Source organism: Cryptomeria japonica, chromosome 5 (genome assembly GCF_030272615.1).
Source record: "Cryptomeria japonica chromosome 5, Sugi_1.0, whole genome shotgun sequence".
NCBI classification, from domain to species: Eukaryota; Viridiplantae; Streptophyta; class Pinopsida; order Cupressales; family Cupressaceae; genus Cryptomeria; species Cryptomeria japonica.
The window spans coordinates 718,539,222-718,565,481 of record NC_081409.1 but is presented as its reverse complement, the minus strand read 5'-3'; the positions used below and the strand labels follow the sequence as shown (position 1 = coordinate 718,565,481).

The 26,260-nt window shown below is 33.4% G+C and overlaps 1 protein-coding gene across 1 annotated transcript in view; it reads right to left on the bottom strand.

The window, feature by feature from the left end:
• Positions 1-4,500: 4,500 nt before the first annotated feature.
• The window catches only part of LOC131034767 (disease resistance protein RPV1), a 73,086-nt gene continuing 51,326 nt past the window's right edge, over positions 4,501-26,260 (bottom strand). Inside the window, exons 6-7 of the mRNA XM_059221675.1 lie at positions 16,854-16,925; positions 4,501-5,127 (exon numbers count right to left, since the gene is read on the bottom strand). Of these exons, the coding sequence (XP_059077658.1) occupies positions 4,690-5,127; positions 16,854-16,925 (510 nt within the window). The 3' untranslated portion in view covers positions 4,501-4,689. The remainder of the gene's footprint in view (positions 5,128-16,853; positions 16,926-26,260) is intronic.

Genomic DNA, 26,260 nt, shown 5'->3' with positions numbered 1-26,260 from the left:
TTGCGACAGCCCAAAAAACCCGACCATGGGAAAGCAAAAACTGACCCCCAGCAAGCAAGAAACCTCCCTCCCCAGAACGAAGCAAGCAGAGCGTAGGACACAAGCTAGGGCATGTCGGCCCTAGCACGACACCCATGCAAATGCAGAGTCATCCTCCTCAATCTATCTTTTATTACTACATTCTTTTGAAATAATATAATTTAATGATATTTTTCTTTTATTAGGATATTCTATATTGTTTTTTAATGTATTCTACTCATCATCTTTTTCTTCTTTTAAAGATTCATCTTTATTAAGTTCAAACTTTATTTTATTTATTTATGTCTTTTTATGTAGTCACAAGTAATAATTAAAATATATTAGAATTAATTTAATTTATAATATTTTGTTTTATGAAATTTTAATTTATCATAAAATCATTATATTTAAGTTTTAATTTTAATTTTTTAAATAATATATATTTCAACTTAAAACCTAATCTTAAAGTTTAGAGCAAGAGTGAAAGAGGAAAAACTGACTTTTGATTGCTTATTTCATGTAAATAATTTAAGGATATCACATGTGTGTCTTTGGGGAGTTATAATTAGGGTAGCATGTCATTTGACTATTATCCCCATCTCTCTCTCTCTCTCTCTCTCTCTCTCTCTCTCTCTCTCTATGTACACACACACACACAGAAAGAACTTCTATAATATTTATTTCTCTATGTCTCTCTCTCTCTCTCTTAGCCCTTTGTATTTTACATGTTATATCTACTATGTGTCTCCATTATATTCCCATCTCTACCTCTTTCTATATCCCTCTCTCTCCCTCTCTTCCTCTTTTTTTATCCCTATCTTTTCCTCTCTCCTCGTGATTCCATTTTTTATATCTCTCTACTTCTCCTCTTTCTCTAACACACATATACACATGCACACACACTCCTTGTTTCTCCCTATATATCTCTATCTATATCTATCTATCATTCCCTCTCTTTATCTTTTCTTCTCTATCTATCTTGAGCTCCCAATAAATATTTCTCTATTACTTGTCTTTGTCACCTTCTTCCATTGTAACTCTTTCTCCCTTCAACTCTATTGACATATATGTCTCTCCAACTCTATCTATATATCATTATCCTCACCCCTCTCTCTCATTCACTCCATCTCTCTTGTATGATCTCTCTCTCTCTCTCTTTTTAGATCTCTATAGTCATAGCTCTTTTCCTTTCAATATTTATCTCTCCATATTACCTCTTTCATCCATCCCTCTATCTTTACTAGTTATCTCTTTAGATCTCTCTACCACTATATATCTCCCTCTCTCTATATATCACTTTTTATCTTTATTTTAATCTTTCTATCTCTCCAAATTTATCTCTTTCTATTTTCTTTTATTTTCCACATCTATGTAAACCCCTCTCCTCTCTCTTTTAATCTCTCCATGTCTACCTCCATTTCTCCATCTTCCTATCCTCTTTCTCTATCTCCATCTCCATCTCCATCTTATCTCAATCTCCATCTCTATCTATGCCACTATCTTATCTATCTTTTATCTCTTTAATCCTCTCTCTTGCTCTCCCCCCTCTATCTATCCCTCCTTGTATTCCTATCTCTACCTTTCTCTCCCTCTCACCCTATTAATAAATCAAAAAACATGAGCCTCTTGGTAATGGACTTGATTATCTTCCTAATTTAGAGGTTTTGTTTCTATTATGATTGAATCCTTGTAAGTAGATGAAAAGTGTATTTGAAGATATCACTATCCCTCCTTGTATTCCTATCTCTCTCTCTCTCTCCCTCTTTTTAGATCTCTATAGTCATATCTCTTTTCGTTTCAATATTTATCTCTCCATATTACCTCTTTCATCCATCCCTCTATCTTTACTAGTTGTCTCTTTAGATCTCTCTACCGCTATATCTCTCCCTCTCTATATATATCATTTTTTATCTTTATTTTTATCTTTCTATCTCTCCAACTTTATCTCTTTCTATTTTCTTTTATTTTCCACATCTATGTAAACCCCTCTCCTCTCTCTTTTAATCTCTCCATGTCTACCTCCATTTCTCCATCTTCCTATCCTCTTTCTCTATCTCCATCTCCATCTCCATCTTATCTCAATCTCCATCTCTATCTATGCCACTATCTTATCTGTATTTTATCTCTTTAATCCTCTCTCTTGCTCTCCCCCCTCTATCTATCCCTCCTTGTATTCCTATCTCTGCCTTTTTCTCCCTCTCACCCTATTAATAAATTAAAAAACATGAGCCTCTTGGTAATGGACTGGATTATCTTCCTAATTTAGAGGTTTTGTTTCAGTTATGATTGAATCCTTGTAAGTAGATAAAAAGTGTATTTGAAGATATCACTTGCCCATTGAGACCTTTGTTGCATAAACAATATCATGTTCTAAATAGTATAACAATTGTAAATAGTATAACAATTGATCTCATGTACTACACAAATTTATGCAAAAATAGACCCAATTTTTCCCTAATTGACCTTCCATATCTCTTCATCATACCCATTGCACACCAAGGTACAATTGCTAGTTATATTTATTATTTTAATTTATATAGTATATATTATTCAATTTAATCTAATATATAGTAAATCATGATATTAATTTAACATAGATAAGTAAAATAGAAAATAAGAGATAGATAGACAAGAAATAGTGAAAAGAAAGAGATAACTATAAAGAGGGATAGAGATAGAGAGGGAGAGAAGAAGAGAAAAAAATGTGAGAGAGGTGGGTAGAGAGATAGATAACAACCTCCACTTCATTTTAAAAATGCCTTCATTTTAAGCTTGGTTGATTCTAATCTACTTTAATTGAACCAATGATTTTCTAGAATCCCTAGCTTTTTGGATGCACTTCCCTCTAAAATTTATATGCAAAATATTTACCTTGTCTACAATCAAAAATTTTAAATATTTATTCAATCATTTTTATTCTATGATTTTGCAAGCTTACTTAAGATTTCTAAAATAACCTTAATTTGTTACCATTCTCTTTGTAGCGCATTTAATGTTTACCTCATTTGTAAGAAGTTATTAACTCATGTTAGAGGTTTCTATTTCTATTTCTCCCTCTTCCTCTCTCCTTTCACCTCTCCCTCTCTATATATGTATCTCTCTTTTACACCTCCTCTATCTTTCTCATGCCTCTTCTAACACTATCTTTAGTATTCCTTCCCATGACATTTTCAATAATAATGAACAAATAAGGGGATACGGAATCCCCTATCCTGATCCCCCTAGAGATAGAATGCTTTGATTCACCAACCAAAATTGTTTTGGAATAGAGTAGGACCCGCTCACCTTTCTTTGGGTTCTATTTTTTGACACACTCTTTAAGAAAATAGCATCATCATTGGCTTGAGTGAGTCCCTTCACACCAAGATGAGGAGATCCTAGCCCAACTATGCACAAACCAAGAGAAGTCAACCCACCACTCACATCACTCATTTAAAAAATTAACATAGATTTCATGCTATGTTCTTTCCCATAATTAAAAGGAATGACAATGAAATGATATATAAAGACATTAGATCAATTAGGCTACTATATTTATTAATATATATTTCCTCTCTAAAATTCTAATATAAACATAAAGTGATATTAGTTTTCACTTTACAATTTTCTAAAAGTATGTTTTTGCTATTTGTTTACCTCATGAATACCAATTTCCCAACATATATGAATATCATATATATAAAAATATTTCTTCTCTAAAATTCTCATATGAAAATATATGAAAAAAGTATTTTGACTTCTTTATGCATTTTAAATTTTGACCTGTATGTTCTATTAATAAATTAATGGATTACATTATCTTCAATCCATTATAGACGACAATAATTCCATTTTACGATCTTGGCTAACTAGTTCAAGATAAACTCTTCACAGAGTTTTCTAACCTTGAAAGCACCGAGTGGTTAATTAATAATAATTTGGGAAAATATGGCATATTAGTAAAATAATGTAAGGAGATATATTTCAAAGCATTAGCTTGTTAAACGAGGAAATATGAAACAATTAGGGTAATTTTTATTTATTTTTTGATGGAAACAAGTCAGCATACATAAATTTTGACATCTCAGTCTTTACATAGCAGATTACGACATTTCGAGTAAGCATACAACTAAACTACAAGCCTCCTTCAACTAAGCAGCCACATGCAGGAGGATCCTGTCCGTCAAATTCATCTAGAAGTCGAACCTGACCCAAACATGCCTCGGGAGATTTGAACCTTTATCTTAAAAACTGTGGTTTTGTTTAGATGAAAAAACAAGAATACGAATTAAACAATTTAATATTAAGTTTTGGCAATCTAATTGTAACTTTTTATATGACTGCGATGGCTTCTCCAACATATTTTCTATTCATAGTATTGACCTTCAGAAAGATACTACAAACACAAGAATACTACAAATTTTATTTAAGAATATGAGTAGGTCAGATTGAATCATCAAACCATACTAAAACATAATGTATTCACCAAAAAAAAATGCCCTCTTAGACTGCAAATCATGTATATAATTTTAATATACAGCGAGAAAAAGAATAACAATTAAAGCTATGGAACTTGTAGAGCTGCATACATATACAATTATGAAATAATATCTGTATAAATATTAAAGAGTCCGAAAACTTCATTGTCTAAACTGTTCAATAACTCCTTTAGTATTATTACTTATACACAAATCAGTAGATCGGTTTTTTGCATTGATTTTGATGTGCACAGGATTTGACAGGACAACTGTGGAAGGCCTTAGAGAGAAACGAGCTCATTTCTAACACAGTTTTGGCTTCTCCTATCCATCCTTTTCGCAGTCGCGAGTTCAACGATGGGTTTGAATTGAGTACATTAATGTTGAAATGCATTGCCTGATCTTTGGAGAATTTAAATTCCTTAAACAGATCTGAATCTTTTGTCAACATCAGTAGATGTACTGAATCATTCGAAGTAGAAGAGTCGGTGGTGCAAGTATGACCACGGAATGCCACTTCAACCTTGCACATGGGCTCTGTATGAAGGTATAGCAAAATTGCACTCTCCAGGTTCACATCAGTAAAGTGACATTCCTCTATTTCGATCGAAGCCTCCGTGCAGTTCTCTAACTCCTTCAAAACACGAAAGTTCTGTGCACATTTAAATAAAATGCCTCAATCAATAATCATTATCCAATGTGCGATATAAATATAGTAGAACTCTATCTTCTGTTGTGGCACACCTACAATGTTACCCGCTTCATAGTCATTTCGTAAATGTACTGGATGATAATTTATAACAACTGTTGTGAACATTTTGTTTCATGTCACTAGATATTGTTGTGAGTTCCTCTTAATCCTTAATATTAAGGAAGGATATCAGCAGATTTAATAGAGTAGATGGATAAATTAGATCTACTATAATTCAGTGTGGATAGATATATTGATTCATTTATCGAGAGGCATATGTAAGATTATGCATATTTCAGCTTTCATTTGGCGATTCTTTCTAATGTCTGTTTTACAAAAGGTACTATTGGGATTCCTGATCTAGTCATGGCAAGATTCGCTATCTGGGTGTTTACTCTGAGGGAGGTGTTGCTAGGGCTGAGGGAGTTGTTTACTCGGAGAAGTCTATGAGGAGGCAGAGGAGGTTCCCTTTTTGTGCTCCTAGTTTCAGGAAGAGGAGGAGGTTTCTTTTGCTCAGCAGGATAGGATATATCTATTTCCTCTAGTTTAAAAAATGAACTTTTGGTAGATATTCTGTGTGAAACGTGGCTAAAGGGCCAACGCTCTACCCTCAATCTTGCTCATCATGCTTCTTTGCTTGATATTCTTGTTCGACAGGATATGTCTGAGAACTTTGAGTCAAATTATGAACATTTAATAGATATTTGCACGAAGCTAGGCTCAAGGGCAAATGCTCTGTCCTTATTCCTGCTCGGAACATCTTTAGATTTCCTTCTGCGTACGGATTTTCTTAGTGCTAAGGGTGGAGTTGTAGTTGAAAAGGTATAGGAAATCAATTAAATCCGGTGCTTTGAATGACTGCTGTTTCCGTTTCCGACTGTCATTTCCGTTTCCCAAAAGAGTTCCGTTAACCGTAACAAACAGCTGTCACCCACCCCAATTCCCGCGCATAATCCAAATTAAATTCAAATTGCCGTTGCCGCGCTGCGAAAGTTATGTGGACTAAAATAAATAGATATTTATTAAGCAACTTACTGTCGATATGGGGAATCTCACATTTGCTAGGTACCGGGTGAGTAAGAAAAGCAAAGCCAAGTTGTATTCGGTTAACGCATATGTTTAGGCACTGGGTTGAACAAAATAGAATTTTTGTTTTCCACCAATTCTGCTACAGGAATGACATTAGATCTGATAATATATCTGTATTTTTATGCACTCAGCTTTTAAATTATCGAGTATGTAGTGATTACATTTGTTTATTGATTTTTATAAAGTTTATTTATATGTTTTCTTTTTATGTTAATTTAAATATTGAATGTGTATTTAATATATTTTTTACATATACATATATTTTTGTATTTTTTTCCTAGCACTGTGTTAAATCAAAAGGCTGGTTGCAGGTTTAGCTATACTACAAAGGTGTCAGGTAAGTTTAAATTATCGTGATTAATTGGTTCTTTAAATTATATGTATCCCAAAAAATTTAACATAATATTGTTATAAAGCTTTTCTCAAATTTCTTCACTTGTGTCTCTATGGTGAAAGGATACATATAACATCAATGTTCAAAACTAAGTTTTTACCCAATTTGTACAATTTCCATTTAGATTATTTATAGGTTATCTAATGGATCATCTTATCTGATCCTATTCTTATTATAATGTTATACAAGATATATTTCAAAGTTATTGCATTGAATAGATTCACATGGTATTCAATGTTTTTGAAGTTTTTAATGTATTCATGTTTTAGTGCTTTACAATGTTATAAAGCAATCATAAATGGTGTTAGATCTTCCAACCCTATTACTCTTCTTCCTTTTTATCCTTTCATTTAAGTTTCATCATTGTCATATATTTATTTCTAGGTGGTATTACTACTATATTTGCCATGTTCTTTCATGCTTACATTTTATTGGACATGCTTTCATATTTAGGCTTACATATTCACATCTTCTATGATAGGTTTTGCTTATTCTTATAGGATCTAATTATGTAGATTCTTTATTACCTTTATTTCCTTGATATTAGGGGAAACATTGGGTGCACCTCATTATCCCTTTTCATATGTGTTTACATACTTACATTTTAATATATATGATGTTATTGATGGAAACTATTACATGATTATTATATGACCACATCATTTTCTCCTCCCCTCAAATTATTTGTATCCTATATGTGCAAATAATTTGAGGGGAGTATATGCTATCACTATTATTTTTGGACATAATTATGGTTGTAGTTGTGAGCTCTTGCTCATAATAATTGTCAAATAGATCCTTACTTTTTAAATTTTTAGAGTCATATTTTTGTGCCAAATAGGATCTTATTAATTTATTTGAATAAAATCTTATTTCTACATCACCTAGAGTCCTATATTTTTGTACTAAAAAAATCTTGTTTTCCTTTTTCATTTTAACTTTTTGTTCAAGAACAATTTAGAAAGTATGTTTATGCATGTTTTTTAATCATTGACAAATGGAATTTATTGGAACCTTTTAATTTGTGCTTGTAGGTCTTTACATAAATAAATCATTGCAAGTAGAGTATGAAATTTTACATCATTATGATATCCTCTTTATGGGTGTCTAAATATTTTTTCATATTGGCTACTTGGTATACTTTGGCATGCATCTTCATATTAGTTCCATGCAAGTCAAAATTGAGGCAAATGTTGGGATAGGTGTCATACACTATTCCATCCTAATGTTTTAAGTTAAATTTAATTAATTGTTTTTATTATAGGCACGTAGATGAAGCATCCTACTTGGAGTGGCACTATATGTCAGCTATAATTTGAATACAATTATTTGTAAGTATCTAGTAGTATCATGAAAGTTGCTAAATGCAACTATGACAATTTTCTAAGGTGTGTAATAATGTTATAGAAAATGAATTATAAGAAGAGTTAAGCATGAAAGAGGAGAAAATCAAGGAACATGTTTTTAAAAAACAAGGATAAGTCCAAATAGAGCACAAAAGTTGACAAGATTGTTTTCTATTTGGCTTTTAGTTAACTTATAATGAAATTGAGAATTAAATTTTATGCATGAATTTGAGTGCCTAATGTAGTCAATGTTTTACAATAGATGTATTTAAATAATACTTCTAGTTTATAGTGTTGTTATTTTCTATATATTGAGGATGGGTTGTAAGTATTAATAATATGATCATATGTAGTATTAAATCCTATTGAAATATCTCTAATTATATAACTATATGATCTCATATGAAGTATTGAGCCAAATTATACTGTAACTAAGTTTACTAATAATATAATAGTTCAAGATTTGGAGGCTAGGTTTTTTTCTCAAAATGGTTTTTCCATGGCATAAACTATGTCATCTATTTATGTGTTCTTATTATTTTTGTTTAAAATATATAATTTTCTTTGCTTAATGATTTCTAGAGAGAAATAAAGAAACAAATGACACTATAAAGGTGGAGGCTCCAAGAGATAATAACTAGTTGGGATTTCATATAGTCACTCATCAATTAATCATATGGTAATATCAATATTTCATGCAATTGATTTACCATATTTGTTTTCCTATACCTTTTCAACTAATATAAATAAACAACTAATACGAATGCCAATCTACTTTGAAGTGAGATAAACATGATTTCTTCTAAGAATTACAAACACTAATACATCTTGACATAGTTATTTCTAAGAAAGAAATATAGATAACTAAGTAAAGGGGTTTAAGGTGCAAGTGGGAGATAACCTATATCATTTTTCCCTTCCCCTTAGAGGATATGTACGATGGTTTAATCTACTAATCGAGGGTGAAGTCTTGATCTAGTCTATTGAATGTGTCCAATTAGTGTGCTAATTCTAATCTAAATACCCACTATCTATAAGGAAATGTCTACCTTGGTAAAATATATATATATATATTCCTTAGTATTATTAGGTGTAGATCCTTAGTCAAGATAAGCTTTGTGATTAGAGGATTAAAAGATTCACAAATGTTCTACATATCATAAGGTTGGGACATAAATTTTTATGTATGAAGCAAATGTTCATGAAATGTGTTTGTGGGAAGCCTTTAACAAAAAATGGTTGAAAATATTTCATGGGTTATGGTTCTTATAAAGATAATATTTCATGGGTTATGATTCTTATAAAGAGAGATTATATACAGACTTTTTTACACTTTGATACAAGTGCATATATTTAGTGTAGTATTTTTTTATATCTACAAAAAAGAGATCTACATTACATTTACCTTCTTTTAGAACCTATATCAAAGAGAATTATTTGGATGAATCACCTAAATGAGTTGTGTGGGTTCTCAAAGTTGATCTTAACTCAAAGAGAAATTAAAATATAATGATAAAAACTGGAAACCCTGCACTTCTCTCCTCCTTTTTGAATTCAATTTAACTAAGAGATCCTCAATTCAATGACTAATATAAAAGTAACATGCTTCAATATAATCATTTTTATATAACCTAAACCTCACCTAATTTCACCTACATAAATCCCCAAGAATCAACCTTATTCTCATTACATCTATTCATTATCTCAAGTCAAACTTGTGACCAAAAAAAACTTAACCCAAGTTAGCTCCAGTATGCTTTCGAACCAGTCAAACATTGGCGATTACCAGAAAAGGATCTGTAAAGGTTGTCTACAAATCTACAAGAATTGGGAAAATGTAAGAGTATTCAAGTAATACTCATGCACTTTGCTTCTACAAATATTACATTTGTGGCTGCTACAAACTTGGAAACATATATCATCCTCAGCCTCTTGAATTTCAGCACTCAAATGCCATCTTCCACAAATGCAAAATCTTATCGACCATTGCTCCTTTGACAGGCTCTAATCTCCAATCATTCAAGTCATCTCCTCCATTATTTGTTGTCTATTCATTATACAAAGCCCCAATCTATCGTGCCTGTCTCCATTAACGCACTCGATGAGTTTCGCTACTTTATGTTGTAGAATCCCCACGAGTGCTTCGATTTCGCAAGGAAACTCTGTGTCTACGACTCCTCCGTCAGTTGAGAATAACTTCTTGACCGTCGGCCTCCGGCACCATGAAAAACCACATCAATGTGTGGCTATCCATTTATTTTAATCCCTCTAACTTTCGCAGCGCGACAACGGCAATTTGAATTTGATTTGGATTATGCGTAGGAAGTGGAGTGGTTGATAGCTGTTTGTTATAGTTAATGGAACTCTTTTGGGAAACGGAAATGACAGTCCGAAACGGAAACAACAGTCATTCAAAGCACCAGATTCAATGGGCCCCACGCCAGCCACACTAACATCATGTTCTCATGTGGCTGCTTGACTCTATTTTCTGCTTAATTTTAAGCAGTTGGAGTGTTCCCATGCAAATTTAAAATTGTTGGTAAAGGATAATTTAGAATCTTTTGTTATTTAAGTGGAGCAGCTATTATTTAGGAATTGAAAATAAGTTATAGGAAAATAGCGGGGGCTGGAAATAAGCAACAACTGCATATTACCAAAAATGCCAGGTGGCTCCACAAATTTGTTTCCCTTTTTTCTTTAACATTTTATTTCTATTTTTTCTTGTGCACAAATTATTACTAATATTATTAATACTAATTTTAAGATTTCTCTTAAAAATAAGCAGAAAAATAAATATTCATGGGGCCACCAGCTCTGCAGATATTTCCTAAAAAAGTTGAGCAGCCGCTGCTAGCCACAATAAGCTAAGCAGCCGCATAGGAACATGCCATAAGTGCTCAACGCTTAGTGTGTGCTGTTTAAGCCATCCCCTTCCAATCAGCTAAGTGGTTCCCCACTTGTTGTGCCTCTTGCTGCTCCAAATCTGGGCCTGCAAGGCATTGGTTTCGATTTATGCAAGTTGGATGATAATTCTTCATCCATGCCCACTTTTCACAGTTGCAGCTCTCTTAAACGTCCTCGTCCTGGTGATGTGAGTCAGGTTGATTTTGAAGCCAGCGATGAAAGCTGTGAATTTGATGTCTCCTAGTCTGGCTGTTGCTATTGGGCAGCTTGCAGTTGGCTCATCCCCTTGTTCAAGAGGAGACATCAATAAGAGGTTTCCTTCTCCAACTGCGGTGTCAGTTGCTCTTAGTGTACTTGATGAGTGGATAGACAAAGCCTCTATAGACATGGATTCTATCCTCATAGGGAGAATTTATTGCTACGTGCCTAACATTGGTTTCACATACAACTGGGCTTCTACTCTCTGGCTGGTTCCTTATCTCCGTCTTAAGGCCATGATGAATGGTTTCCTCTTTTTCTCTTTTCAATTTAACAATGATTGCTCTAGAGTTCTTCAGGGAGGTCCATGGTTTCTACGTGACAACTTTCTTTAAAGAGATGTGTTGATGGTTTTGATTCTTCGAAGTTGAATTTCTTTCCCATTTGGGTTTACCTCATAGACCTCAACCTGAGATTCTCGGATGACTCTATTATTCACGGCATAGTTGGAACCATTGGTTAGTTTATTTTCTTGGACAATGTCACCAAATCTAGATCTAGTTTTCTTTTATGCTAGATTTTGTGTCTCGGTTTAAATTGATTCTCAGTTGCCAAACAATGTCAAAGGAGCAAGAGCTCCATTACGAATCCTCGAGATTGTTCCAACTATACAGAGCTAGGATTTTCTCTTTGGTCTGCCAAGAAATTCATGCAGCTATGCTTTTTGATGAGGGCATGCTCGATGCGGAGTGTCCTCAAATTCAAGTAAAAGTTGAGTAGCTCCATGCAGATAAGAGGCTACTGCAAATCATTTCTGAGAGGAAAAGAAAGGATCCTATTGTAAGGTCAAGAGAAAATTTGAAAATATCTTCGGTGCTCCTTTTGAGTCTTTTCGAAGGCCCTAGGTCAAGATTTGATTCAAATTGGCTTGAGAAGTTGTAGTAGTTTAGTTATTTTCTTGGTTTCAAGCGTTTCTTTCAGTTTTGCCCCAGTCAAAAGCATGTTTCTATTAGTTTTCTTTTTCGTAGCCTTACCTGTCATGATACTTGTTTTACTATCATTTAGGCCATCGTTTCTTAGGGTGGGGTCTCATGGAGGGGGCTTTCTTAAAAATAGAGCTGGGGCAGCTGAGAATTTTTAGGAAAAATTTAAACATGGCGGTCTCATGGGTTTTGTTATGCAACCAGCTTAAAAATTTGAACTACTAAATTTAAGGAAGTTTGAGTACAAAAAAAGGTAAAATTAATTAAATAAATATCATTTTCCCTCTTCATTTGATTTTGGTGGGAAATGGAATGTGCATATTATTGACAAGTGGCAAACAAAGTTCCTAAGCTAGCGGAGCAATTTCTAGCCCCACCCTTTTTTTTCCTACTTCCTAAAAAGTAGGGGCTTCCTTTTTTGGGGGAAAGATTCCAATTAATCCCCTAGAGGAAAAAAAATTTGCTCATGGGACCATTTCTTCCTTAAAAATAGAGCCCAAGCCCCTCCCATGGGACCCCAGCCTTAGCTTTTTGTTTGCACTGTTGTTTGTTATGGGATTGGGCCTTTCTTGAGCTTATCTAATCTAAACAATGAAAAGAAAACAAACATAAAATGTAAAACAAAATCAGTGCTTAAACTTGATATAATACATGTATATGATTTTATATAGAATGTAGATATTTAAATAGATAGTATGTACCTACAAATCGATCTTTCAAATATATTTATAAATGAATGATGAAGAGGTTGATTTATAGAATTAATGAGAGGAATGTGAATAATGGGGATTCAATCTCAATTAATAGTTGAGATTAAAGAGAAGAAAATGGGGTATCCTCATATTTGTTCAGCATTAACACCCTTGTATCTCCTTTTGTCGTCCTATCTTCCATGCCCAAGCATCATCACCTTATCTCTCCATTTCCTCTGTGTGGGATACATGAGGCTTGAGCAAACTTGAACCCAAGACCTCCCATGTAGGAGGCTCGCAGCTAACCCCTGCGTTGTGGGGTCATCCCCTATAGATAATGAATATTATATTAATTAAAATATAAATAAATAAATAATGATTTTTGATTATTTAATAAAAAAGAGAATATTTGGAGATATTTCTTTATTGGATCCATGGGAAATGAAAGGGAAATCGGAATGGATTAAAAATAGGATAGACCATTAGGAGATGGCTGAAAATAGATTTCTTACTTTTTCCCATCTTTGAAATGGCATTGTTAAATAATAGTGTTTAAAAGAAAGTATATATAGGCACCTAGTGGGAAAATGGGAACATACCCCAAGCCTTGGGAGTTTAGGACAAATTTAAGGACGCTCCATCAAGAGGATAGTTAGGTATGAGAAACAAAAGGGTACTCTCAAAATATATAAAAAGGACTAAGTGGATAGGGATAAGATGATAGAATAGATTTGGATAGGAGGATGGAATTGACTAAGAAAAGAGAAGTTTGGTGAAGACAAATGATATTTATGGTACATGGTTTGAATTATGATTATAAAACACTTTGATGCCATGTATAGAATATAAAGAGATATACCATTATATGGAAGACCATGATGATATTTTTGCTATGTGGTACAAGATTGACTCAATGGGAAAAGTAGTCATAAAAAAAAATTGACACATAAAACCATGATATGGAATATCACATTATGCTTGTTGTTGAAAGATTCCTAAAGAACAAAAATAAATGTAAACCAAACTCAAAAGATTCTCAAGAAAAAAAAATATGAAAATCTAAAAGAACAAACTAGATTTTATCCTATTCAATCTAAAAGTGAAATATTGATTGATGATTATGATAGCAATTTTTATGTAGGAGTGGCGTGTCCTAGGAACAAATTAAGGATTGAGAATGATATATCCTAATAATGATGTGAATTTATTTAGGGATGATTGAGGTTTGTATTAAAATTAGAAATAAAGAACATGGATTCTTTTGCATGGGTACTAGGCTTCTTGGTGAGATATTTTTTTGATGTTTCTATTTCATTGATATGTTCTAAGAGAGAGTAGATTTATATTTCACACATTTTTTTGTTTCTACTTCATTTCAATGCTCTAAGGGATGTTATTTTCTTATATTTCAATAGATTGGATGTGTTAGGATAAAATGTTCTTTGGATAGTACAATGCTTTTATTTCTAAAAAGTTGGGTTTTCTTAACATTATAACCAATGACAAGGGAAAGCCATTTATACAAGAAAGGATTGATTGTAGACTATATGGAACTATGGACAGATTCAAAACAGATAATGGAATAGATGCACGATCTATAAAGGATTTAGAATGTGATATCCAAAGACTAAATTATGTAGGAATAGCATTCCACCAATATAGTTATGCTACTCATTCAATGTTATATTGTGAAAAGAAGTGTCCAAAGCATGAGTTAACATTTTTACCATGCCCTTATTAAGGTCAAAAGTAGGAAGAAAGAATGGATTAGTATAATATGAATAGAGTAAGATGAGACAACTTGCTCTCACATGTAAGGAACACATATCTATCTAATTAACACATAATCCTTCTTTGCTAAGTTTCAATCATAGTACTTTCCCAAGACACTACTGGAAAAAATTTTACAGAACTTTCTTTGCATTTTTCTATTTTGTTGATTTTTCAAAAAAAAAAACTTTCTCCAAACTACTCCTACAAAAGATGTTTGAAATGCATGATTTCCACTATATGTTAATAACTACAATTGACTATATTTTTCTTAATATACTACTAATATCATTTATTTGAGAATAGCTTCATGTTGACCATTTATTGAAATATTTTTATGACTATTATTCTAAACATTATTGATTGTTAACATTGCTTCTACCATAACCATGATACCATCATGGCCCATATTCTTGAGGCATAGGGGCTTCACTTAGTGAACTTGGGTTATATCACGTGCATTCATGGAATACTAAAGAATCGCCGTATTTCAAAAAATATTTCCTTAAACTCCTTTTTCCTTACCACATCCCAATACACAACCTAAATTAAAAACCCTCCTATTTTTCACCAAATATTGTATTTTTTCATAGACTGAATTAAAAACCCTCTATTTTAACCAGATAGGCAATATATTATCTTTGATTTTTGGGATATTAAATCCCCCAATATGAACACATGTGATATAATATTGCATATCCAATGAAGCCCTTGTATCTTGAGGATGTTACCAAGGAAAATGGTGTAGGAGGTTAGTTGAATGAAGGATGGATTATGGTCATAAAAATAATTGGTTAACATAATTGGTTGTGAAAATTGTTGGACAAAAGGTTGGGATTGTGAAGACATGATTAATTGTTATGAAAGTAAGGAAAATCATGACCAATAACTCCACATACCAGGCTAAATTTTGTAATTAGATTTTATTTGGATTAGATGGTAGATTTTAGATCTTTGAATCTTTAATAAAATGATGTTGGATTTTCAACATATGATCTTTAATTATGTTTATAAGATGATGAGCCTGAGTGCCTCTTAATCTAGACTTTATTTTGATGTTGAATATTGCTACTATGTTTAATTTTGATGATACTTGGCATACTGGTATTATGATAGGTAGATGATGGTTAGTTACAATTAGTAGGTTTAGATACAGGAACAAGGTTATATTTGACTTTTTTTCAAAGGTTGATTTTGTCTCTTTGATTGGCTCTTTGGGGTCAGGGTTTTGTTACTGCTTTGTGATTTTGTTGTTTCATAGGTGCAGGGCCTTCTCCCTGCTAACATAATAAAAATTATATGAAATTCAAGGTTTTTAAAAGTATAAATTGTATGCTTTCGACCTTAATGATCCAAATGTATTTTGGGATTTTGGGTTTTGGACTTCAAGGTTTATGGATCCAAATATATTTTATGCTTTTAAATTTTAAAACTTTTTATTGAGGATTTTGCAAGAATCTATATTGCTATCATTCCTATGCAAATTATGATCCTTTCCAGTAATTCAGAAATGTTGTATTTAATATATTGTTTAGATAAATTGGGATTTGCTAATTTATAGGTTTATGGAATATTAGGTAAAGAATGATTTTCATGCAAGGATAAGGCTTGTTTTTTCTTCTTAATGATTTTAAATTTAAACATGGATTAGTATTGAGGGCTTGTCCTAGAATAGTTTCTCCATTGTCACTATTGATCTTAGGATGATATGTAGAAGATGGGTGAAAGGATGGAATGTTTTTTGTATATTTTCTTAAAATGTTATCATGAAAGGATGGTGAGAGCTCATCTTGTTCCATAATAATGTTATCATCGCTAGGATCAAAAGGAGCATACTCATTTTTATCAACAAAACTATCATCATCATCACCATTATTGACTAAATTTAAGAATAAATTTGATCTATTAAGCTTATAGTGTTTTGTTTACTATTCATTATTTCTTTTAGCTTTGTTAAGGTTGGATGCGGATTCATGATTTGGTTTTGAACATTCTTTTTCTTTTTCTTTTTTTGGATTTATTAAATTTTATTATTACTCTTTAGTTTTTTAAAGTTTTCTATCTTTTTTGTCAAATCAACATCAAAAGACACACAAATTTTAAGCCCCAAATCAAACTGTGATGTTTAACTTTAAGCTTAATTTTAATTGTGAATAGCCAATATAAAAAGCTATTCTAAAGTGCTAATAAATAGTATATTTAAGTTCATTGTAATTTTTAACTGATTTAAACTATGAAAAATAAATTTGTACACTAAATTTTACAAGTAATAAAAATTCCAATGTAAATCATGGCCTTCAAAAAAATGTACCAAATTATTGTTGCAAATTCTACAAGGATGATTTGATCCACTATGTAGAGCTCCAGACCAGCTTTCAAATTCCTAAAACAATTAAAATTTTGAATAGTGAGACAAAAATTATAATTGTTTGACTAAATATGTTATAATAAGTGTGTAGAAAGATAAAATCTTTATGAAAGTCTCTACCTTGAAATGTTGTGCGTAAAATTTATAATATACTTTTTTTTTAAATTGACAAATGTTCTAAAAAAAGACTAGAAATTCTAAAAAATAAAGTTAATAAATATAAATACTTACAAGCTTTCAAATTTTAAATATCAACTAAAAAAAAATATATTAATCATAATTCAAATACAATGAAAGCATCAAATAATTATCACAAACATTAGTCTTCAAAGCTTTCAAATTTTAAATATCAACTAACAAAAAATAAAACATATTGACCATAACTCAAATACTCTGAAAACATCAAATCATTAGCACAAACATTAGTCTTCATTATTTGCACACATGCTTCAAAAAAAAGGAGACTTAAACAACTAACAAATCACAAAATGATTTGGTTGCATCATTGTATAGTTAGCAAAGCCCTTGAGAGTGTTATTAGAAAAGATAAATAAGTTGTTTCTAATACACATTTCACAATATCTAGGAAGGTACTAAAAACATTGACAGATCTTGAATTTTCTTCATGTTGGAGGCTCTAACAAAGTTTATAAAGTTGAGGTTGATGGTATTACCAAAGTTTACATCAATTTTTAAGTTGCACACTTTAATGGCATGAGGAAGCAAGTGTCATTATGTGGAAAGGGAAAACCCATTGAACATTGTGAAAACACATTAAGAAAAATAATAATATTAAGATATTGTTTGATGGTATAGGACATCCTATATAATACCAATGTCTACTAGTGCATGTGACTTAAAACTTGTTTAAGGAGAATTAATTAAATTTCTCAAAAAATTGATCTAGATTTGAAAATTGCTAATAGATGTCACCTATAGGTCATGGTCAACTTCCAATCCTTCCTAAGATATGATCCCTTGATGCACGAGAATCCCCGATCTATGAGTAATCTTGCATCAACCAAAAATATTTCCTTTTTGTTTAAGTTCAATGTGAATTTCTTTGCATTCCTACTGGTATGTTCTGGTGGTGGCTTGCTTTTTATTGTAGATCATATTTTTGGTTTCCAGGCTGGTTCATGTGCTTAATTCCATATTCCCAATTCATTCGGATTCTTTTCCTGCTAGATATCACTCTCAGTTTGACTGTTTTTGGGTTCCAAGACAGTTCTTGACCTTACTAGTTGGTTTTCCTTCATTTTAGGAGCAGTTTCTTGGCATGTGGATCTATTTGGGGTCTTGTCCAATGTTCTTTGGCATGTGGTCGACCTTCCTAGTGATTTGCACTTCTTGGTTGCTATTTTTCGGAGGAATTTGTTTCATTCTTAGGGCTGACCTATTTACACGTTTCATTTTCTTGCATTGGTGAATATAATATTTTGTGGCTAACCTAAATATGTTCCAGAGGGTATATATATGGTTTTATGTGATCATTTGCAGGAAAGCGTAAGATACTCGATGAAGATGTAATTTAGATACATGATCAACAATTCGGATGACTTTGAGAATCCCGTAAGGCTGTAATCTGGCATGTTAGCCGACATGTAACCGGATGTTTTGTTATGAATGTATGATGATAACCGGTTGGTTAACAGATATTCTATGATGATAATATGATCTAAATTTGTATTCTTTCTATACTTTCTTATTGCTTCCATTGTGTTACTCTTGCTGCATGAGCCGATTAGTCCTCATTGAGGATCCACCAATCATGGTTGCATCAAGTGGTATCATAGCGGGTTGTGAACCTATTGATGGAGGTTATGAACCTTGAGGCATCCCTTTGGGCGGACAGATCGCCGATTGGAGGCAAGTTGCAGGTCAATCTGGTAGATCATCGAGAGGCAACTGGAATCGGTAGTCAAATCATCAAGTTGAGGTGGTTCACTATGAACCCCTGAAGGGTAAAGCAAATGATGGAGGATTTCAAGAATGATATGAGGAATGAGATCAAGAATGCATTAGCTAGTTTGTGGAGGAATCCGAAATATGAGGATGAGTATGAAGAAGCTGATGAAGAGCTTGAGGTAGAGGAAGCTGAGAGATCGGAAGATGAAAGAGAGGACAGATTCCTGAGATTAGTGGCACAAGTGAGTAAAGTTCATAAAGTGGAGGTTTCAAAATTTTCTGGAATGCTAAACCCAGAGGATCTGATTGATTGGATCAGAGAGGTGGAAGACTACTTTGAGTTTGAAGATATTAAGGACCCACAAAGAGTTCAATTGGTACAAACTAAGTTGAAGGGGCATGTTGCCTTGTGGTGGAAGGAATTGCAGAGGGACGGAGTAGAGAATGGTGTATTGAATATCACCCGATGGAGATAGATGGTTTCAAGATTGAAGGCTATGTTCATACCGGGAGACTATGAGTTGGAATTATTCAAGAAGTTGTAGAACCTGAAGCAAAGGAACATGAGTGTGAAAGAATATACCAAGGAATTCTACAAGGTGATGATCAGATCTAGACATAGAGAGATGGATAGAGAAAAGGTGGTGAGGTATATAAATGGACTTGCATTTAACATTCAAGATGAGATGACTATGTTGAGGATCTCTATAGTTGAAGAAGCTTATCGGTATGCTTTGAAGGTTGAGGAGAAGGTGAGAAGAAGACAACAAAATAACCTTAGAGGAAAGGATAAATACGAAGAACAGATGAGTGATAGTATAGAGAAACCGGTTGTGGAAGATGAATCAAAACCTAAGTGGCGTAAAGAGCCAGATAAGAGAAAAGGTAGAGGTAGAAGCAGCAAAGACTTTCTCAGAAAATGTTTCAAGTGTGGAGAAACCGAATAGATTTTATGAATGTAAGCAAGGAATGGCAAGAAGTATGGTTAAGGAGGAACTGAAAGGAGAAATTACCAGAATTGAGTGCACACCAAAGCAAGGAGAGTCCCTTATGTTTAGAAGAGTCCTGGTCGAGCAAAGTAGTGAAGATACCAGTTGTACTGAGAGAAGGAGTCTTTTCTAGACTATGTCCAAATCAGGTGGTAAGTGTTGCAAGGTTATTGTGGATACTGGGAGTATTGATAATTTGGTATTTGAGTAGATGGTAGAGAAACTTGGATTGAAGAGGCTTGATCATCCTTGTCCTTACAAGGTAATTTGGTTACAAGATTATCAGAAGTTGGAGGTAAAAGAGTAGTGTTTGGTGAGTTTTAATATTAGACCTTTTAGGGACAAGGTCTTGTGTGATGTTTTGTATATGAGTGCTTGTCATGTCTTGTTGCGAAGACCTTGGTAATTTGATAGAAGAGCCATTTATGACTGTAGAAGAAGCCTAATCACTATTGAGAAGGATGGGTAGAAGTTCACATTAGCTTCTTTGAAGGACAAAGAGAAGGAAGTGAAGAATATGAGTCTTGACAAGAGTTGTAGTGCTAAGAAACTGGTTGTAGTAGTTATACCGGAAGGCAACATGAGTTTGCAGAAGGATTTGATAGATAAGTCTAATAGAAAGATGGAACCGAATGACAGTATGGCTATGATAGTGAACCAGATGAAGTCTTGTGGCAGAAATAAGTCAAAATTGAAGAAGAAAGAGAGAAGTAAGCCAAGATAGTGTGCTGGTAAGAAGCAGGGGTAGAATAATATAGAGAGTCAGAAGCTAGAGAATCCGGTTGAGGTTCTTGTAGCCTCATAAATTGTACACCCTTTCTAGGGTGGTACAATTCTAAGCTTAGTTTAGCACCCGCCTTAGTGTGTTTGCATCTTGCATTGTAATTTCCCTTTAAGTGTTTAATTAATTAATTAAATTTAGTTTAAAGTCATATTTCACCTCTTCACATATCATAAAATTGGGCCCTTTACCCTAAGGATGCCCCTTTTTATTTTATTCCTCCAGTAAATCATTAAATCATAAACCCTAATTATGTCTTATTTCAACCTTTAAGGCCCGATTTTGCATCTCAAAATCAGCTATAACATTGGGATTCACTCTAATATCATCATATCTAAAGGCCTTAAAAATTTGATGAAAAGTTGGTCGGACCATGTGCACTTTGCACGCGGTCCCTGACATTTTTCCCAAAATTTTAGGAGCATAATTCTATGATATTATAATTATTAACCCCAAAAGATTGACGAGAAATTCAAATACTAGGTGGGCCTAAAGTCGAAATTAAAATCTAGGGTTTCATACATAAGAGCTCTCTTTCTTCATTTGAAGGGAATTAAGAACTAAGATATAAGGAAAAAGATGTTGGAGCGAGCACAAGGAGCCTTCTATGTAGTGAACGAGAAGATTATGTGGATTCTTCAATAACATTCAACAATATTCACCAGCATTCATCAAGTATTCATCAAGCAGTCATCATCAATTAGGAGCCTTGAAGACATTGAAGAATAAAAGGAGATCATCGACTGACAATTGGCTTGTACCCCTCCCTTAGGGGTTGTGTATGTTTTCATGCCTTTGTATGACCTTCTTTACATAAATTTGCATATTTATATTTATGATTTAGATCACTTTACATCATTGATTTAGGGCATTTACTTTGTCAATTACAAGCATTTAGGGTTTACTCTTTAGGGTTGCTCTAGATTGCTTGCATTCATTCTAGGGTCTTGCACACACACAAGATTCGTGCACACACTATTTTACTATACAAATTGACTATTTATGAAGGTAAAAATCACCAACATATGGGTTTTACTAAGGAAAAACCCTATATAGCTACCCAAACCCTCTCTTTTTAGCTACAGTGCAGGTACAGCTACCCCGAAGGAGTTTCAAATCAGAAGAAGACACAAGGACACCCTAAAAACTTCATAATGCCCCAAATTCATCAAGGATAGGGGTGTGGCACCTTGGTCCTACCCAAGATAGGGGCATGGCACCATGGTCCCCTTCAAATTCAGTGATTTTTGACAGGGTGCAAGCTCAGAATCTTAGGATTTCAACCCTTTAGTTGCAACTTTCTGTTAGATTCTCAAGGACAGGAGCATGGTGCCCTAGTCCTGGTCAGTTTGGCTCATTTTCAGGCATCAAATACACATTCAAATTCCTCCACCTTCTCTGCTTTCAGTATCTCACTTCCAAACCTGCAAGTTTGTGCAATTTTAGTTCATATGTGCTTCATTATTTATCTCCTAGTCTAGTTCATCAATCAAACCCTATTTTTCTCATCACATACAACAAGAGGAATAGAAACCCTAAGATAATCCTTGTCTCTTTCTTTCTCATAAGAAGTAGACAAAGTTATCTATCTCCCTAGGCTCTTTCATATTCCCAATGTCAAGTGGCAAAAGTGGAATTAGGTCCTAGTCACCCAATCTCGCTTTTTCCCCTCCATATTTTGGTGAACCCGATGTGAATCCAATCTTCTTCAATTCTTATTTACAAATCTGAGTTTTTTTTCTATTGCAAATTTAAATTTACAATTACAAGTTTCAATTCCTTGAAAATTTCAAAGATTTAGAGGAAAATTTTGTTAAAACCCTAATTTTTCAATTCAAAATTGAACTTGTGGATAGCTTAATTTGGATCATTAATTTCAGATCTGATTTAGGAACACATTTCACTCATAAATTTTATTTTCTAAATGAACATTTAGAGTTCTTTCATTGGTTAAAATTGAACATTTCCTTCTACTTTGCAAATTTGTTCATTTGAAAGAGGAAAATTGTTGTCATGATGCATTCATTTCATAAATATGATAATGGGCTAGTGTCCCTTGCTTCAATTTTTCCATCTCTTAAAGAACTTCCTCCTATCTATGACAACATTTTAGTGCCTAAAAGAGTTTTTACCAACCCCTTCAAAACTCTCCCATGCTCTAAGGATGGAGATTTGAAGAGTTATCTTGACAATTCTCCTAAAATGTGCCCTCCCCATCTAGCTATCTTAGGGGAAGAGGATCATATCATAAACACCTTTCTTACTGTTACTTTACCTTCTTTACATGATACCTCTCTAAGTGAAAAGGTATTGATGGACATTGACTTATCTTCTCCTAAATTTGGTCTTACCAATGGGGGCATGTTAGTGCAACAAGAGGTTATGAGCATTTCTTTCAAAGATCTCCTTCCTAAGCATGAGTCTTTAAAAAGGATGTTCATCTCCCTCCTAAAGAATACTCCCCTCATGAGGATAATTTTGTGCAAGAACATGGTATTGTCCCTATTTTTCCTAGCGATGGCATTTCCTCTTTTGACTTCAACAAAATTCCCACTAGAGATGATGCATTAATGAAAAATGTTTCGCCTTGCCCCGAAGCTTGTCTTACCCATAAAGATGCCTTAGAAAAAGAAGAAATCATAATCAATTTCCTTAATGCTCTCTCTCCTAAGGATCCTATTGAACATATTTTGAGGCAAGAGGATGATTTAAACACATGTAGTGATTCTCTCCCTCCTAAGGACGAATAATTAATGAACAATGTTATACCTTCTCCTAAAATTGGCAATAACAATAAGGACATCTTTGTGCAAGATATTTCTAATACTTTTTTTAATGACCTCACTATTTTGGATGAACCATTAGAAGAAGGTGTTGATTATTCTTTACCCTATGAGAGTAAATCTCTTGATAGAATCTCACCTTCCATTAATCTTAATCATTTTTCCTCTAAAGGTAAGGCATCTCCTTCTCCCCAACTAGGTTCTACTCATATGGATACCTTACGTCAAGAAGAGATTGTTAACATCCCTTTCAAAGATCTCCCTCTCAAAGGTGAAACTTTAGGCAGTAATGTTGATCCTTCTCCTAGAGAGTCTATTCCCCATGTAGATCCTTTGATGATAAAGGATGATATGACCTTTCCTATTAATACTATTCCTTCTAAAACATCAATGCCTACTCCTAGTCTACCTCCTAAATTTGATCTTATCCATGATAAAAAAATTTAATTCTTCCAACAATCTTGTCTATTCTTCTCCTAAAATTCATAAGGACACCTTTGATATTCCTAAACCATCTTCAATTAATTTGATACATGTTAATGAAACACCTAATAAAACCCTCTTCACAGTTCAAGGTGCTTGTCCTTCTCAAAGTTCTCAATGTAAGCCTATCTTAGTGGTTCAAGGTGGTTATTCTAATGATTCTTTTTGCACTCCTAAGAACCTATTATTATTGTGCAAGGAGGTTATCCTACTAAGAGTCCTTATAAGTATGCTAAGAAAATCACTAAAGATAGTTATCATACGGTTGCTCATACTTACAACACAAGAAACAATAGGAAACCTAGTCCTCCTCTAGTTATCCCAACTTTACTTCCTCCCTCTCAACCTACTCTTCCACAAGCACCTCATATATCACAAACTCTTAGTAAGGAGTATGATCTCATTGAACAACTTAAATTTACTCCTCCCAAGATTTCTATTTGGGATTTGGTTCAAACTTCACCTACTTATCATGGGATGTTACAAGATGCTTTGAAAAACTTAAATGTCCCACCTGCAGTGACACCTAATAACATGGCTTCTTTGATCGATCCTACAAACAAACCTAAAGCTCAAATTGTATTCACACAAGATGAGTTACCTTCTCATGAAATCCAACATCAATATGATCCCCTTATGATTGTGGTTATTATCAATGATAGTGCTATAAGATGAACCATTGTGGATAATGGGTTTGGCCTTAATGTTTGTGGTGTGGACTTATTGGATAAGATTAATGTGGATCATTATGTCATCGAACCTGCTTCTATTTCTATTTGAGGCTTTGATAATGTTGCTAAACAATGTTTAGGTGTCATAACCTTTCCTTTTAAGATACATCCAGTTACTTTACCTACACCTATTCATGTCATGCCTGGTAATTTCACATATAACCTTCTATTAGGGAGACCATGGATTCCTAGTATGCAAGTTGTCCCCTCAACTTTGCATAGGCAAGTCAAATTCATTTACAATAATAAGACATGCACCTTGTTAGCTGATACCAATCTTCAAGAACCATTAAAATTTGGATCTTCTTGTTCAACTACTTCACATTCTTCTCCCAATCCTTCTACTTCTTCAAATACATCTATTTCCTTTATTGATCTTGTTCCTTCTAGTACTCATGTTTCTTCTACTCAATCAGAATCTCCTCCTAAGGATATCTTTTCTCCTGAAGGAGTGGTCTCAAATGATAATTGGGGATCTCTAGACTTTAACCCTACTTTTGTAGGAGAGTATAGAGTATCTCGGAAAGGATCTAGGACTAAGAAGGAGAAATCTAAGGAGGAACCTAAAGAGCAATCAACTTTGTCTAAATAACTAAGTAACCACTTTTTGGTTGCTTCTAATTTACATAATTTTTCAAATCCTTCCTCTAATTCATATAGCATTGAGACCTATGAGGTGCAACCATCTCTTTCTGATTTGGCATCCCTTTATGATCCTGGTTTTAACATTTAAGCTAAGAGTGGCTATGATGGCAATGATTGTGGTGAAAATGAACAAGGAATTAAAGTTCCTTTAGAACATAAAACACATGAAGCTTCATTTGGACTTGGATATAATCCTTCTAAGCCCACCAAAGCATGTAAAAGACCATCTCTCAATATGAATGCTATATTTAGTAGTGATGATGACCTTACCTTAATTAAATCATCTTCTACATCTTTCAACAATTATACCCGTCATAAAGAAATATTGGTGATGAACAAATCTCTTTATGAATCTCGTCAAGAGATTTCTAATCCCTCTTATAAGACTCTATCTTTTACTCATTCTAATATCCCTTTTTCTAGGAATAAGGCTCTAATGAATTACACTTATCCCTCTCCTAAAATTTCTTGTGTGCGAGAAAAGTATGACTTAGTGGCCTATTCTTCTCCTATAAACTTCTCTCTTTCTAAAGAATTTTTAACATTCATTATCTTATACATGTTTTTAATCTCACATATGGTAGAGAATTTAACATGTCATATTTAAATACCTCATTCAATTTATCATGTCTTAAAATAGCATTAATGGCTATTATGTTGCTCATCATTATGTGACATTGGTAGCTCACTTACTGGGGGCTCATTGTCATTCATGATGGTACAATTTCACGTACAATCATACTTTTGGAAGCAACATAATAGCCTATTTATATCTCATCTCTTCTCCCTATATATATGGGGGGCAAGAGTGATTTCAAACATCTCTCATTCTTAAGATTAATATTTCCCCTTTGTGAAGTAGTGTCTTCAATAAGGATTTCTTATTGATTATAGAGGTGTATTCATATTTGAATTCCTTCTCTCATATTGGAACAAGCATCTCTAATGGGGATCTTAAGTACACATCTTTAATTATGACCCCATCCCTGGTGTTGGTAGTCTTTGATCATTCATTAATTTATTTTCTTCA